The following is an 18,208-nucleotide window of genomic DNA, read 5'->3' as shown; positions in this document are numbered from 1 at the left end:
AGGTCACCTTGGCAAGAATAAAATGCCCATTGCAAGTCAGAGAAGACATGCTCCTCTGTAACCTCTGTTCCCCTCATGCCTTCCTAGGATACTGTAATCATTTTTCTTTTAAGAAAGCTTGTTGTGTGGATTAATTTCTCTCCAAGATGTATTACCTTGCTGGCATTTCAAGTTTTGTGAGTTTTGTCTTGGGTTGTGGGGTTTGGGCTTTTGTGTCCTGGTGGTGCACCTGTCGCCCCACCCCACTCTGAGTTAAATGGTGATAAAAAGTTGTGAACTATTTAAAAGATGGTGCTACTGACCCAAAAACTTTCCATTTAAGCAGGTTTTGATTTGTTTAAAGGCCAACTGTGGTGGGTTGACCCTGGCTGAATGCCAGGTGCCCAGCAAAGCCATTCTCTCAGTCCCCCTCCTCAGCTGGACAGGGGAGAGAAAATACAACAAAAGGCTTGTAGGTCAAGATAAGGACAGGAGAGATCACTCACCAAGTACCATCACGGGCAAAACAGGTTCAACTTGGGGAAAATTAACTCAATTTATTACCAATCAACCAGAGTAGGGTAATGAGAAATAAAACCAAATCTCAAAACACCACTCCCTTCTTCACCGGGCACAACTTCACTCCCAGATTCTGTACCTACCCCCACCAGCGGCACAGGGGGACAGGGAATGGGGTTTACGGTCAGTTCATCACACGTTATTTCTGCTGCTTCATCCTCCTCAGGGGCAGGACTCCTCACACTCTTCTCCTGCTCCAGCATGGGGTCCCTCCCACGGGAGACAGTCCTCCACGAACTTATCCAACGTGGGCCCTTCCCACGGGCTGCAGTTCTTCACGAACTGCTCCAGCATGGGTCCCTTCCATGGCGTGCAGTCCTTCAGGAGCACACTGCTCCAGCGTGGGTCCCCCATGGGGTCACAAGTCCTGCCAGAAAACCTGCTCTGTGGACTTCTCTCTCCACAGGTCCTGCCAGCACCCTGCTCCAGCACGGACTTCCCACGGGGTCACAGCCTTCTTCGGGCATGCACCTGCTCTGGCATGGGGTCCTCCACGGACTGCAGGTGGAGATCTGCTCCACCGTGGACCTCCATGGGCTGCATGGTCACAGCCTGCCTCACCATGGTCTTCATCACAGGCTGGGGGGGGAATCTCTGCTCCAGCGCCCGGAGCACCTCCTCCCCCTCCTTCTTCACTGACCTTGGTGTCTGCAGAATTGTTTCTCTTACATGTTCTCACTCCTCTCTCCGGCTTCCGTTTCTGTCTGTCCCAGCAACTTTTTTTCCATCTTAAATATGTTATCACAGAGGTGCTACCACTATCGCTGATTGTCTCGGCCTTGGCCGGTGGCGGGTCTGTCTTGAAGCTGGTTGGCATTGGCTCTGTCGGACACAGGGGAAGCTTCCAGCAGCTTCTCACAGAAGCCACCCCTGTAACCCCCACCCCCCGCTACCAAAACCTTGCCACACAAAGCCAATACACCAATATATTAGCGTGAATAAGAAAGTAGTGTATAAACTAGTCTGGTGTTTGGGGAGTATATTAGGTCCAGAACTACCAAGTGATGCTTCGAGTACAGATGAACTGGAGATGAAAAATTCTTAATGATACATGGATTACCTATTTTAGTAGTGTGGCTATTACTGCATCCTGTAGCCTATGTTCAGGAAATGTTATGCTTTTTCTTTAAAAAAAAAAAACAAATCATATTTCAATGATTTAGAAAACTTCTGTGTACATCAGATGCACTTTCTGCTGGTGTTTCTGGAAGTTTGTCCTTGTCATGTACAGCATGACATGCTATTTTACAATAACAGTTACAAAGCAGTAAGGTAGGTGTCCTGAGGACCTTACCCTTCTCTAATATAGTTTGGGAATTTTTTTTGTGCTGAGATTTTGGGAGGATTTCATCTACTGTGGCCTCATCTCATGTCCATTATAAAAACTATCTAATGAACCTGCTGTGAAGTGAGGCTGCTAGTCGAATAGTGTTAAATAAAAATTCCATACATTAAAGATAGTTTCTTCTCTTACCTTAAACATGTACACAGTAACATTCTAACAAAAACTCTGTTAGCGCTGTTACTGCTCCTAAGCTGATAGTTAAGGGCCCGAAGAGAGCTTGGGGTGTTTAGTTGTAACACCATGTCAGATGATGGTGTAAATGGGACCTCTTCTGTTTTCCCTGAGGTGCTATCAGCCTTGGAAGTCTAGTATTTTAGCCTGATTTAAACATGTCTGTTCGATCATTCAGCGAATGTTTTGTTCACAGGGATTTCAGTTAATCTTTACTTTTAGGTAGCTGTATGAATTTGTGTGAATTTGCTGAGATGTAAAAATGGTATATCAACTGAAGAGCAGATGATGTTAAAGGTTCTACCATGCTCACAGCTGGCTCTGATCTGATCCCATAAGGTAGCTCCTTCTCTCCCTACCCTTTGGTAAATACAGCAATCTTAAGAGGATGATGTTGTGGTTGGTTTGGTTTTAAGGTCTAATTATATATGGTGACTATTGTTTTAAGTCACGTTCCCATTTAGAACCTCTTTTCTTTCTTTGTTTTGAACAGATAATATAAAAATCTGTGGGAAGTAAGGACTTACCTATGATATGTTGAAAAGATGAATATTTTAGTGTTTATGCAAGGTGGTATCTTAACACTTCATAGTATTTCAGTTCATATTAGATAAGTATATGGGTTTAAGCCATTGTATACTGACCTGTTTTCTGAACTTCTGGTGTCTGGAAAGAATGGACACCTGTAAGAGAAAGATTATAACCATTAGATCATGTTCCAATAACTTTGCTCTTTTATATATGTACATTACATGCATTTTATGCAGAGACACACTTTAGGTATATATTTAAGGAGAAAACATGATTTTTCCATATTTCTGTCTGCATGAGCACTACTAAACCAGCATGTGCCATGATCTGGTCATGCTTATATTTCAGTGACTAAATGTTATGGTGTTAAGCCAGCTTTGTACCTTTCCGTTCAGTCCTGGAAGTCGCTAGTGGCACAGATAAAAGGTACAGTGCAAGTCTTTTTTTTTACCACTGGTGTAATTTTTAAAGCATAGTTGAAAGTGCAGTAGCTCAAATTTGTTCATGTTGTATGACAACTGTGGCACTGAGAAGAGAATTTTAAGTTTTAATATTAGAACTTGTTAGGACTGGTTTACAAGCACAATAGAAATTATAAAGTGAATTTCCAGGTTTTGAACTTTTTCACCTTGGGCATGCATGGAAAACAGATTTTTGTTAGAAGAATTTGTGTTCTTGTCTACAGAAGCATGATATGATGTTGAAGCTGTATGGTTTTTGTTTTCAGCCTCTCAACTGATTCCTCCGACTTTGAATGTGTTGTGTTTACAGTAGAATTTGCTTTGCATTCTGATAGTCCTTGCCATTACAGTCTTGTATCTTATTTTGGAGGAATAGAAGACTGTTTGGTTTGGACTTTTGCAAATGAAGTAACAAGATTTTGCAAGTCTGAAATATTAAGAGAGACTTGTTCAAGTAGAAATTTAAAATACTTGAACTTTGTGGTCATCTGTTTGCTAAATAGTCTAAAAGTATGTGGTAAATAAGGTCGCTGATCAGTTTTACTGCTGTAAAGAGTTTACTTTAGATGAAATTGTGTTATCTCCAATGCATACTCTAATTCTGGTATCGAACCCATATAAAACAATGACAGCATAGGGGGTTTTTTCCATTTCTGTTATGGTGAATATGTTACATGAGTATGAAAATACTCATATTTTCCTCCACGTATGCCTGTCCATTTTTGCTGCAAAAGTTACATTTTATGTTCGTATCTTGAAAAGTTTCTTAGGAGTATTAAACAACCAGACTGCTGTTTATATAACTTAACGAAGGTTTTGATATCCAATCTAATAAAATCTGCTGGCAGAGATGGACTCAGTGAAGCCACTGAAAATTAGAGTCTAATAACAGCAGGGGAAAAACCAGTAACAGTTATGTTACTTGTAGCTCTAAACCTCTAAAATTATGCATAGTTTTATAGTTGGAATCTTGCACAGACAAATTACTGGGGAATAGGCATATAAAATGATTCACTAAATAGATATCTGTGGACTCTGTTGACCAGTTGTCACTTTTTGTCTCCATAGTATCATAATTTCACTGCAAGTATTTAGGAATACAGAAGACATGGTTTCCATATGAACCAGTTGGCTGGTGGCTAAAAATAGTTGTTTGCATTTTACAATCTGGAATTACTTTCTTATTGATGTAAGCAACACTAGGATTTATCTGCCTGTTTAAGAAGTAGTCAGTATATTGCTCTAGAGTCTTCCAGAGAACCAGTTGAGCACAACCAGCATGTAAAGCTCAGTGTTGACTATAGTGTAGTAATTCCCTGTAAGAGCAAAATGCCAGCATGTGCAATGATTTTCCTAGGCTACTGTATTTGAAGGGAATATCTCATGGTTAATTGCAGGAGATTTAGACTTTGATCTTCACAAATTGAATTACTTGGGTTTTTTTCTGAATTCCTTTGTGTGTTAGTCTAGAAAATAATGTTTAGTTTGGTTGCATACTTCAGATTTTATCTTTTTTTTGTTCCAGTAATTTAAAATACAGTTTCTTAGCTTTTTGTCTTCCAAAAACCTAACAGGAAATTCAAAACCATTAATTTAATCCATTCCTTGAAAGCAAAAAAAAAAAAAATCAACCAACAAAACAAACTGCTGTGCTCCTAATAAAACAACTTGCATTACCGTAATTGTAACAAGGATGTTACCAACAGAAGGATGTGTTTCAGGCAGAACAGTTTGCTTTTCAGAATGATTTGTGAAAAGCCAGCTGATACTTATTAGCTCTGCTGCAACTGTAATACCCTCTTTTCAGTGTTTTCCTAGAAACTTTCAGGTTATATAATCTTTCTTTTTTCCTACTCTTTCCAGAGTAATTCTGCAGTCCAGTGTTCAGAAAAATAAAACCTCTGAACCTAGCATTTCTGACAGTACAGACATTACTAAAAGAACTACCAGGTCTGCTGCAAGAAAAAACAGTTAAAAAAGGTGAGAGTTACCCTCTTTACAGATCCAGTAAGTGTTCTCTAGGCAAATACTTTGAGCTGGCGTATCCATCGCTGACAGGAGCTTTTGCCACAATTTAACTCCTTCTCCTAGCAATAGGAAATGAGAAACAATTTTATGGTTTATGTCATGTACTGAGAATATCTGGAACCTTAAATCTTATGTCATTTGTTTACATTGCTCAGTCTTTCAGCTTTGAGAATTTTATATTGTTATTCCTAATGTGAGACAGAATTACTGAAGGTGAGGGATTTTGGTAACAAAAAGCGCCTTTCTCTGCCACACCTCTGCCTGGATTAAGAGGTAGAAGAGTTGTTCACAGCATTAAGTCAATTATTAGTCAGTACACGAAGTCAAAACTAAGAGGAGTTTGATGGACAACTGAAATGCAGTAGTAGTGGAGAGGATGAAGTGTGTAAAATGCATGTGTATACCGCTACGAGATTTTGTACTGAGAGTATGGCTGATGATTTGAACTTAACCTGTTCAGTAAAGCTTAGTGAAATTTTAAATTTGGATGGATTTATGCAAGACTGAAAGTGCCTTTTGGCCCAGAAGCACATGGCCACACTACTGCTATGTTTCTTTGTGTGTGCATCTGTTCATGCCCCTCTATGGCAGCTCTCCAGGTCATTATCAAAGATGAGCCTGAAAGTGTAGCTTAAAACAATTTCTAAGCAACTTCCAGTGGTTACAATTGGCCAGAATTTGTCTTGTGCTTATAGTGAAAAACTTTTGAATGGGTCTGTCAGGTGTTGAAGAGACTTCCTTTTGTTGGGAAAAGTAAAAGGTGGCAAATAACGTAAGAAATAGTTAAGTAGCTTGGTTTATAAATACTGCTGAAAATTTCAAGTTCTTCTGCAGCTTTTTCCCCACAGAGCTCTTCTTTCCCCTTCCTCATCCTGTTACCTTGAAGGTAACAGAAGTTATGAAAAATGCACTCTATCAAGCAACAGAAATAGTCATTAATAGTAGACTGCAGTAAATATTAGTCAGAGAATTTTTGGCAGTGGCTATATGAATTACATTTTGATTTGTATAATAATATGTTTAAAAAAAATCTCTTTTTCCTGAAATGCATGTTTTACTAAAAATCTGAAGTATTTCTCAGGGTTTTCCTGTTTGGTTGGTTAGTTTTTATCTCCATTTTGCAACATTTTCACCACGTCTGTTTCGGTCCAAACAGAACTGATGGGATTCTGCCTGCTATTTTTATTCTTCATGCCTCTCCCAGTTTTAAGCTCTTTGCAACACTTGGTAGCTGTATACATGCACATATGTAATTGAACAGAGATTTTCAGTTCCTGGAAAACACATCTCCAAGTTGACCTTTGTGTTGTGCGAGATGAGAATACCTATACTTAGGAGGAAACAACTTCCCTAAAATAGAGTTCATAGAAGATTTCAGTTATTTTGAAATAAATCCTTTAGGTGTATTGCCAGATTTATGACTCTGAGGAACAAGGATCAGGTTGATCTTAAACTTCATAAACTACTTCATATTTTAATGGATTTTCTAAAACTTCTACCCCAAATATTTCATTCCATATACTGTTTCTTTTCTTCTAACTTTTGACATCAAAGATTTTCAGTCACTTTATGCTTGGATCCAATGATCAAATTTGTCCTAAATAGTTATATCACAGTTCTGGAGTTCTTAATTATCTTGTCATCTGAGAGGGCTAATTGGGTGCTGGTCCCTCTAAAGAGTATTTTGGTATGACTGCACAATTTCATGGACTTAGAATGCAGGACCTTGTTAATCTTGTAGGTATCCTTTTATTTTTCCTGTAGCATTTGGCAAAACGTCACTTTTTTTTTTTTTTTTTTTTTAAGCATCCCTTTGTTTTTTCATCTAAGTTTATTTTCATTTGTTGAAGTCTGTGTAGGTTGCATTACCTCATAGGGCTCAAATTGATTGACCTATTCCAGATCAAGTGGATTCCAGGGTAGGGGAGAGTAATTATTATTACAAAATTGAGATCATGCCCTAACCAACTTCTGTCTTCGCCAAGACCTTGTTGGCTTCTCTGAACTTCCAACATTACTGAGTACCCTTACTCTTTCATTTTCTTGTCTGATATGTTCCATGGAAACATCTTGCAGTATTTTTACATTAATCTTATTTTTTGATGCATTAGGTCATTTTAGTCAATTCTTACTGTAGATGAATCACATTTGTGACCCATCCTAACACAGCATAATCCACAGAGCTGGGTAATTCATTTGCCATTTCATCCTTCAGACTGTTGGAGACACTATCATAGAATGCCTCCAGAATGATTTTTCAGACAAAACAACCATTTACAGCTAAAACACTCTGTTCTGGCTTTGCAAAGAGAATTTAGGGAATTTCAATCCTATTCATAACATTCACTGCATTTCCTTTGCAGAACATCTCTAGATGTCAGCTGCCATCTATGAAAGACCAGTACTGGCAGACATAACACATTGTATCTTGTGATTGAAATAACACTGTTGTTGAACTGCAAGAAATCCACATTACTAGAGCATTATCCATAGTCTTTTCAGTGGATGCCCTTGTTTCTCCAGTTAAGATGTCTTCCATGTAGATTTGCCAATTACTGAGAAGTTTGTGTTTGTATTTTAACAAGGTGCATCTACCAGATCCAAACCAACTGAATCATAGTAAGACACAAATGAAACAGTCTTTTCCATGTTACTACGCATAACAGGATTAGGATTATGTATATAGTAAGCAGTTGATTAGAAATGAAATCTTGAGTGGTGAAGGAATTTTGGTAGGTAGAGGTGCTTAAGGGAATGCAGGTCAAGTTACTGCAAAAAAAAAATTAATTGGGAGTGTGGGGGAAGATGTATGAAAACTGTATTGTATAGATTCCTTTACTACTTTTAACCAGACAACTATAGCATAAAAACTAACAGAGGAATATGCTTTAAAAATCTCATGCTTTTGCTTTGCTGGGAATTGTAAAGCAGCCTTCTGCACCTTTGTTCAAACACTGAGAACTACCTGCAGCATTTCAGAGCTTGTCTATATGTAATCTAAATCGAGCTTTAAAAAAATTAATGTTTCTTTACTATTCTTTCTACTTTTCCTACAGTCTGATACCTCAGAGGGAGAGAAAGAAAAGGAATGCTTTACAGCAAATGCGCTTAATGAAATTATGGTACTTTGAATCCTCTGTTGCTTTTCTGTATGGAACGGAACCTTTCTTCATGTTGTCTGTGATCAGACCAGTCCATGCCTTCTTTACAACCAGTATTGCTGTGTTCTTAAATGCAGTGACTTCTATCTTCTGTTTCTTTCTTTGAAGTATCGTTTGCTCATTTTACCTTGCCAGAAATGTTAGCTTGAAATACCTATTGAGTACATATTTAACTTTTTTCCTCAAATATGTTTTATTTCAGCAGCCAATCCGTCCCAAGGACTAAAACAGTATTGCGTTAAGTTTCAAATAAGCAACAAGTGTTGAAGAGGATATTCAGGAATGAGGGGATATGACTAGAGGGGACTTGATGCAATTCAAGGAAGATTACTTTGGCTCCATTTTTCAGCAAAAGTGAAACTGAAGAATCTCTTCCGTACTTGTAGAATAAAATGAACCGTCAACGTGCTTGGCAGACACTTTCTTAATGTGCTAACATTTCCTCAAAGAAAACCAAGGAAATCTGTGTACATTCAGACTCAGGTGTAAATAACTTAAGCTCTCTATTATAAAGAGGGCTTGCTAGTATGTATGATGCATGTGTATAAATTGTGATGGCAATCACTTAGCTGCTGACCACCAGAAATTAAAAGATGGTGGGAGCTTTTAAATATATAAATCTGTGTTGTCTGTTCAGACTGGGCTCAAGTCTCCACTTGAGACTGAAAATCAACCACAAAAGCTTTTTTGTTCTAGTACTGGTACTCTCCTGTGTTAATTGGCTATTCTTTCTTATTTTGTATGAAGTTTTTTATGAAGCCACAGTACTGAGTACACAAAGTAACTATTGTCCACCAAAGAGTGCTTTATTTTCAAAGGTTGTGTGGTTTATTTTGAAAAAACTAACTATAAGCGATATAACTTGTTTTTAATAGTAATAGATTTTTAGTTGTTCACAACCAATGGCTCTTTTAACTAGTAATTGCTTCAAATCTGGTATGATTTTAAGGGGTAGCAAAAACAGCTTACCATTTAAAGCAGTGCTGTCATATTGAAATGTCATTACTGTTTATTTTCCTATCTTCAAGTCTTTTAGGTGAAACTTTAGATTACCATATCTAAAAGGTAAGAATTTTTCCCAGGTTTTATTGGTACACTTGGTAACATGTGGATGTCACTGTTTTTTAGCTTTGAGACACTTAATGAGTGCAGCACACAAAAAAGGGAAAATAAGCTTGCTCTATAACTGAGATTGGTAGTGGAACTCAGGGGCAGGTATAGTTTTTAACATCTAATTAACACTTTTAAAGCTACAGCTTACCTCTGTTAAAAAGCAGTGTTAAGTTTTAGAGGGATCTGAGACTGAAATTTTCATCCACTACAAGATTGTCTTCAAACACTGGCAGTGTTTTTTCCCTACCACTTTTCACATTATGAAATCTCAAAGCTGGCTTCGCAGTGATGTACCCTTGCCTGCCAACTGAAGTTTATAGCTGCATATCCCTCAGATGAGGACTGTTACCACATAGCCTTAAATATGATACAGTTATCTGTTGATTTAGTGACTCTTACAGTAGAAAGTAAAAAAAATGGAGAGATCTGAAATGTTAGCAATGGAATAACTGACATTTTTAAAGATACAGATTACCTCTGCAAGGTGGAGAATTTTCTTTTTGTGAACATAAATGGGCAGGTTCAGTGACTAGTTTCAGTCTACATCCTTCTCAATTAAAATTAAGCTTTCTGTTAGGCTGGTGATTTTTGAATGCCATTACGAATAGCCCCACATTGGCTTGAAAACATTTTGTGGCAAGAGCATCACAAGTTGAAGGGGAAGCAGGATGTGGAGTGTAAGTAAGCTTACAGGTAGCATCCTTGAGTTTGGATAGTCAAAATCTGCAAATACAGAAAGAAAGCCAAAGAGGCTTGTATGCTGCAAAATAAAGGACCATTGAGGCTCAGACCCCAAATACTTTTTTGTTTTCCTCTTAATCTTCACCCTCACCACCATTTTCTTCTAGGTGAAAAGCACCTAAAAGCGAGGGACTGAATTCATCCTGATACAGCAATTAAAATTTATTGACTTTGTTTGTTTGTTTGTTTCCTTTAACTAAGCCACTTGCCCAAAAGCTGAAGTACAGGTAACCACAATAGTAGGTATATTGTTCAAATATGAATTTGTGTTTATTTTTGAAGAAAATTCTCATCCTGGAAGGCAGAAGGGATGAAACTAGTGAGGCGAGAGTCAAGACAAGAGAGATTTAGTAATAGTTACTGTGTTTGGCTTTGCCCTTCTCTCAGCTGAGCTTCCTCTTTTAGCATCCTTGTTTTTATCTGAAAATAATCAGCCTATTTCACATCCCTTCCAAATTCCAAAGTGGGAATTTGGCTTTTTTAAAGTAACCAGCAGAGCCGTTAGCACTTTCAGGTTCATCAGAAGTAAATTTGCATAAAACAAGTGCACACACACACACAATAGCAACTTCAGCTAAACCAAAATCCCGTGTTTGGCATGAATGTGTTTCAGGATACCCCTTCCACCACCCAGTATCTTAGTCAGAAACACATAAATGTCAAAGGGATTTTACATTTGAACTGTCCAAACAGCCTTATATGGAAAATTAACTCATTACCTCATTGTGTCCCATCTAATTTTATTGCTTAGTTTGTTCTTCTGAATTTTTAGTATTTTGTCTAGCATTTTTATTATACCGTACCAAAGCTGTCTTAAGTACAAGAATGAAGAGTGGGCATGGGTGAGGAAGTCCTTGGTTTCTAAATCTTTTTTGAATTGTGAAGTATTATGTGCCAAAATGGAATGTGTGGCGGCAGCTGCATCACCATTGTACTACAGAGCAGCCAAAGGAAGTTATTTCTGCTGTCATCAATTAGCAGTTTTTCCTTAGAAATTCTTTCCTCTCTTTCAAATACATGACAGATGGATTCTCCCTTGGTCTCTTACTCAAAAGTATGCAACATACTCAAAATCTGTAATATCTTGGCTTAACTTGCTAGTTTCCATTACAGCATCAATAGCTTAACTCTAATTTTAACCCAGACCTTGTCTTTTTGCCCCAGTATGACGATATAGAAAATGCTGCTGATTTAAAACAAAAAAATAAGATCTGTAGAGACTCATGCATTAAAATGGAAAAAGAAGAAAAATGTGATGTTCACCAGTTTGTTGCACTGCAGGTTTTTATATTAATGGTTTGCAGACTGTTTGTCTTGAGTAAACTCATGTACAGACTATCAAGATCTAAATTTTCTTGACTAATCAGTACTGTTCATCCTGATTATTTTTAAATTGTATATTTCTAATCATATTTTTTTAACTTGGAGTGACAGAATGGGAGTTTATTTTGCTGAAGGTATTTTTAAGATAAAGCTTCATATTATCTTGTAATAAGTAGTTCAATATGCATTTGTGTCTCATTTGAAAATACTGCATATTGTATTTGATTTTATACAAAATATTGAATAGTGAGAATTGTAAACATGAACTGTGTAAAATTAAAAATAATAATCAGAAGTTTGTTTTCTCACTTTTATTTCCAGCATTCTAAAAAAATTCAGCACAATCCCATCATATCTGTACCACACTCACTCTTACATGCTCTGAAAAATAATGCAAGAATCTCAGTGGCCTGAAACCCTTTTAATAAAAGCACAAATCCTTAAAAACCATACTTTTCTAATTTCAAAAATAGAGAACTTCTGGCTCTACATTTCAGGGAACTCAATCTGGAGAACAACAGTAATTGTATTTGAATTGTGGGGATGCTGTTATCCAGTAAAAAACATGGCTAAGACAGGACAATGGGGTTCTAGTTAATTTGTTTCCTTCCTCTATGATCATATAGTACTAATTTTTGGAAACAGGCATCCTATTAAATACTATATATGTTGATACTTACCATGAAAGTGAAGGTTTCTCAGAATTAAAAACTAAATTGTCAGGAACACTTCTTTTTGCTTATGAGTTCACAGTGGTCTAGTTTAGTCTTGGAAGAAAAAAAAAATAAAATCCAAACACCACCAAAAATACTGACCAACTCAAATACTTCTCATCACCTTTATCTTACCTACATTAGAAAATGCAGAATATGTGCACCCCAAGGCCAGCCTGTTTGACAAGCCAGCAAACTTTCACTTGCTCCCAAGATACATTTTTATGGTTGGAAAATCTGTGTTCATCTGTTGTGATTCTTTCTAAACTTATATGAATGTTTAAACCACATTTTCCTAACAAACTAGTTGCCTGCTGAAGAGTGAATGATGGGTTTTGCCTGGGAAAACATCAGTTTATTCATGTGCTTTCCAGAGTAAAGCACAGTTAAGCCCTATCATATCATTAGTGATTTAAGGAGTATTGGCACTGGGCAGGGGAGGGCAGAGGACTAAAAAAATGCTACAGAGATCAATTGAACAGTGGCCCGAGTCAATTCAATTGAACAGTGGCCCGAGTCAATTCCATTGACAAGTAAGTGCACTACAACTTTACAGTTTTTCTGTTTACAGTATTTCTGAGTAACTTCGATTTGGCTCTGTTTAGCCTCCTTTGCATTACAGTTTCTATTTAACGTGTAGGAGTAGGGAAAAATATGCTGTAGCAAAATAGATGTGCTGTTTAGAAATATTCAAGGCTGGTGTTGAAGAGAAACTGCATGCTTTAAGCCTAACTTGCTCAGAATTTCTTGAGGAAGAGCTGTTTGCTTTTTCTTGCATTTGTGGTTTTGGGGTTGGTTTCACAGGGGTGTGACTGACCAGTAAGCCCCTAAAATGGAACAAGGCTAAGAGGAGATGGGCAAGGGTGACATGCTTGTGAATCTCAGGGAATGATGCAGGGCATGATGGACCACAGCTGTTGCAAAGAAGATGACTTTATCTCAACACAAAGGGGACCAGAGGGTGGCCTTTGTTTGAGATAAACAGCTATCAATAGTTGAGTGGATCAACCGATGGTGTAAATGTTTCTCCATGAGTTCTTTAGAGAGTGAGGGTCTCTCTGGCCAGACCAGCATGGGGAAAGTACATGCATACAGTGTAAGCTCTAGACAACTGCCAAAAGAATTTCAAAGAAAGAGAGCAACAGGCTTGAGCTGGCATCAACCCTCCTATTCATTCCTGGCAACTGGGGACACCCTGCATGGTGACAACTAGGTTATCATAGGGCCCAGTAAGGGGAATCACACTGGTACTGTGTGATTGAACTGTGTATTGCAACTGCTGTATTTTGTAAAGTGTTAACTTACTTACCTTCGTGTTGTGTTTTCAGTATACTTTATATCACCCTAAGTCAGAAATGCCCTGTGACATCAACCATCTTCAAGTAAATTCAGTATTAAGCATGACATACTGCATCCATGAAATACCTCCAGGAACCTGGTCCAAGTGTTGGACTGTGACAAGGGTGACTGGGGGAGGCCATCTAGAAAGTCTGTCCTTTAAACAGCTCCTCCTGGTCCATGTCCTCCCATCAAACTCAGTCCACAAGGCTGCTAAAGAATCCATGGCAAAACCAGACAGCCCAAGCAGCAGCTGCTGTTCATCCCTCAACCTGGCATGCAGTGGCCCTGCTGCACAGCACCAGACAAAAAGCACTTGGGTGTCACTAGCACCTCCAACTCCCAGCTCTTCCAACTACACCAATTGCTGCAGACCTGTTATGCAACAAACAGGGTAAAGTGCTAAATCCCAAACTCCTTGTGCCCTGACAGGACAGAGGGAGCAGACAGTAGATTACCCTTGGCAGCAGCTATTATTAATGCAGGAAAATCCAAAGTGATTGCTGCCAAGAGCAGGGAGATAGACACTATGCAAATGCTGAAGCAGACCAATTCTCACCATTGTGAGCTTGCTTTTACCCCCATCAGTGCTTTCATGCCTCAATGCCATCCTCTGAAGATGGCAGGGCACTCTTGGTTTTCTACTCAGTGGAAGGGCTCAGCCTCCTCATTACCCCCCTTCAAACACAGCTCCTCTGTAGACCCAATTGTGTTTCTTCCCAAGTCTGAGTTCTGCCATTACCAGACTCATCTTTAACTGTTCCTCCCAAATTGTCGTGCTCCTAGGACTGAATCTCTACTCAGTACTCACAACAGGTGACAATTGTCCTGGTATCATGCTTCTCGGTGCTTTTTGTCCATCTCTCCCACACCAACATAATCTCTATTTTTAAGTGAACTATTATTTAATGTTGGTTTGTTGGGGTTCCTTCCTTTCCTCCCACTGATCAGACCTTTACCAGCCCATGATCTTCTTTCACTAAAGTGGAAGCTTCATTGAAAATGTTCCTAGGTGTTTACTTTTCCCACAACAGCTTCCAAGGTCCAGAGCCTTTGCTAGAGCCCAGAAAACCTCTGAAAACAGCATTCAATCCATAAGTAACAGAAATATAACCAAACCACTAACAAGCACAGAATTCCTGGCTTATAGTATGTCAACTTATTTTTTCTCTTGCCAGAAGAGAATAATTCCATACCTTATTGCTGCTATTTTTACCTTTTTGTTTACCTTTTTGCAAAGTTATCCTGCTAATTCAATTACATTATACAAAACTCAGTATCCTTCATTCAAATAGTAACTACTGTACAAATCTAGACAGAGGAACCTCAATTGCTAAAAGCACACAGCAGCTTATTGAGTCCTGTTAACTAGCTGTAAAACGTTTTAGAGACAACAGAACACAGAATATGGATATTCAAACACTAGCTACCCCAAACAGGGAGAGCAAAAACTTTATTCAATTCATTAAGTACTAGTTTGTCTCAAAGATAATGCTGCCATTAATTATGATACAGTATCTAAAGCTGCTCTGAAGATGCAGCTATCTGCAACATTTGTTGCATCACATCTTCAAAAAGGCATTTGTTTGCAGATAAATAAAACCCAGCTGAAGATTTAATGTATTTCAAATTAAATTCAAAGTAATAGAGCCAAAGTGTTAACAGCTATTACTTCTTCCAAAGACTGAAGGTTTTCCCCCTCCAAGCACAAACTCTTCAATACTTGCCCAGCATGTTACTGAAAGAGAAAAGCTCTAGTTCCATGCTTGTTATTCAGTGACTGAAATGTACTTCTGCAAAGACAATCATGTTTCACATTCAATTGTTGATCCAGTGACAATGAGTCTGTGTTATATTACTTTCAACACTGAATATATACGTGTGTATACATCTATTTTTATGTGGATGTATGTGCAGATGTGCCTGTGACAGCTCTGAAGGGGAAAAAAAAATGGCTTGAACATTGTGTAAGAATAATCTTAATGACATAGGTGTACTAGGGCTACAGATTTTGGTTTCGGCTCCAAAGGCTGCACATACCCCGAGCCCTGTTTTCACATGAAAAAGTCTAACCAGAGCTGAAATCTCACCTCCCGTGGGCTCAATTGCTTAATTTTCCTATTTATCAACTGAAGTTTTTTACCAGGGCTTTTTACTTTTGAGTCTTTTTAGTTATTCTTTAGTATTCTTATATTAAGCACAGACTTTCCTCTCCTCTTTCCCTTGAAGGCACTTTCATAGTAATATACTCTTGCCAATCCTATACCATGGTAATACATATTATTCAAGTGGACCACACAGTATCAACATTATCATATGTAAATGACAGTTGTGGAGAGGTGAATTCCTTTCTTTGCAAACTTACTGTGATTTACATTAATGTTAAACTCAAAGTTGAAATGCAGTAGTTTTTCCTAGGCCACTCACTACAGTAATATTAACAGCAAAGTACTCTGTGGTAGTGCATTAAAGAGTAACATGACTAAGATCTGCAACACAACGGAATCTCTTCTTAAGATGCATGCTATGTTTTACTAATGTTTGTGTATATATTTACACCTGCTACCACTTGCTTTACACAAAGGAGTAAAGCTAAACCAGGAATGACTCTTAGCAGCAGACATGTGCTTAACAGATACAGCTATTTTGGTACCTTAAATGAGACAAATGACTGAGATTTAATAAGTTCTCTTTTCACAGCTAGGCAAAGGAATTGCATTACTGTCACCACTTACTTACAATTAATAATTTCTTCTCTGTACTTAGATACTATTGTCTAGAGAAACTCTTAAGCCATATTCAAGTCTGACAGACTGAAAAAGAGAATTGTCACACCTAGCTGCTCTAAGACGCTTTTGGTTTAATGAGCAGTAACCAGCTACACTAAATCTCATTCTGACAAAGTTTTGCATTGAGTGGTTTGTGGGTTTGGGGGTTTTTTTGTTGTTTGTTTGGTTTGGGTTTTTTTAATTAAACAGTCTTAAAACCAGTCCACTTTTTTTAAACAATCTGCTGACCAAATGCTGATTATACAGATACACTTTGACAAGTCCTTTAAAGCATTCCCCAAAGAACATACTTGTCATTCTGTTTTGAAAAACAGATCAAAGTTAGAGGAGTGAACAGTAACTTTGCAGCAGCAGGAACCAGACTGAAAAATAAAACAATCCTTTCAGCCTTCCCAGAGACAGTCAGAACTGAACCAACTCAACTGCATTACACCAGATTCAGCCCAGTAGCATAACAAGGTTTCAAATTTTTTAGTAGAAAAAGGAAGGGTTTCTTTTAAGTATTTCACTGCTTTCCTTAGCAAAAACAGGTGTTAGTAAAAGAAGAGGCTACACCTTCAAATCATGAGAGAAAACAGAGGTGAACCTTGCAAAGAAGCTCTCCGCACCTATATATACATTTACCCCTGCAAGCAAAAACATAAATAAAAATTCAGACACATTCTTCCCTGTCCAATGGGATAAGGAGAAAATGACGGGATAAGGGGAACAGGAAGGGAAGAACAATACCCCCATAGACAAAATCGCTTCTCTTCCACAGTCATGAAATTGCCGTTCTTGGCAGAAACACCCAAACACCTATTAAAAGAGCAGCAGCAGTTAAACTGCAGTGATTTCAAGTAGTAGCTTGTTCCTACAAGGTGAAAGAGTCATTTACACAATTTCATCCAGTTCAATTACTCAAAAAGCAACAGCATGGGTTCCTTTAACAGCAGCACTTTGTTTGCTTTTGCACATTCTTTCTACTACAGGTTGTCACAGCATCTCTATGCCACTAAAATGAGCTCCTTGTGGAATCCGAAATCTCATGTTATAGCAAATCATCATCCAAGTAATTTAACAATGTAAGAAAAGGCCTTTGGGCAGCACTGCTTTGCAGACCATCTGTTTGGAGCACATAGAAAAAGAGTCAGTAGTTTTTCTAGAATTATTATATTCTACTTGTATAAAGCCTTGCCACTGAGATAAGAGTTAATTTAAGTCTCTGAATACTCTTAGACCTTACTCCAATGGAAAACAGTTTTTTTCTTCAAGTCTCATCCACTATTTGCTCTTAAAGGAGACTGCTTAGAAGTGATACAAAACAAAGTGAGGCAGACAGGAAGGAAAAAAACCAAACATAACAGTTTACATTAATCTGCTTTCCCAGTAAATTGAAAGAATGAGTTCAAGTTGAGCAGGCATCTGAACATTCCTTTCAGGCTGACAACTACTTCCAAAATGTCCAGTGTGGTTGTGCTCTCATTTCTTTCCCTCATCACTTCTAGCACCATTTCATTGTTTCTCTCGGATCCCCAAGAACAGCTTTGAGTGTCCCCTTTGACAGGGAACAAGTTAGGGTATCTGACTCAAGTAAGGAAGTATGTTAAAGCTGCAAGAAAAGGACATCCCACCTCATCCCCAATGCTACACAAACTTCTTGGTAAGGCATGAAACATTTTCGTTTGTAGCTATTCCTGCTAAAATTAAAACCTTCCTTAACAGTTTAGTTCTGTCTCTAGCTCAAAATTCTTACTTTACTTCACTTTCAACATCTTCAGAGTAGATGCATGTTATATCTTGTTACTAAAGTAAGACTTATGGTTAGCTATCAATTAAAAGCATCTGTGCTGCCTTAATTTTAAAGATCACTTTTGTTTAGAGAGATGTTTACTGTTTTGGGTGAGTAAGGTCAGCTGTTTAGGTTTGGGGTTTTTTTTTCTGACACATTCAAACA

The 18,208-nt window shown here is 38.0% G+C and overlaps 1 protein-coding gene across 14 annotated transcripts in view; it reads left to right on the top strand.

Moving 5' to 3' along the window:
- CDC14B (cell division cycle 14B) overlaps window positions 1-12,388 on the top strand; it is a 49,425-nt gene extending 37,037 nt beyond the window's left edge. For 2 of the 14 annotated variants that reach the window (XR_012648863.1, XM_075019745.1), the window contains 2 exons: window positions 4,930-5,046; window positions 8,151-12,388. Coding sequence is in view for 4 of the 14 variants with exons in the window: in XM_075019745.1 (XP_074875846.1) it covers window positions 4,930-5,041 (112 nt within the window). In the remaining 10 variants the exon portion in view is untranslated. Of the gene's footprint in view, window positions 1-964; window positions 1,063-4,929; window positions 5,047-8,150 lie in introns of those variants that run through there. The other 12 variants (XR_012648866.1, XM_075019749.1, XM_075019751.1 and 9 more) reach the window with 10 other exon arrangements.
- The last annotated feature ends 5,820 nt before the right edge of the window (window positions 12,389-18,208 follow it).

Source organism: Buteo buteo, chromosome Z (genome assembly GCF_964188355.1).
Source record: "Buteo buteo chromosome Z, bButBut1.hap1.1, whole genome shotgun sequence".
Taxonomy (NCBI): domain Eukaryota; kingdom Metazoa; phylum Chordata; class Aves; order Accipitriformes; family Accipitridae; genus Buteo; species Buteo buteo.
This window is presented reverse-complemented; position numbering and strand designations above follow the sequence as displayed.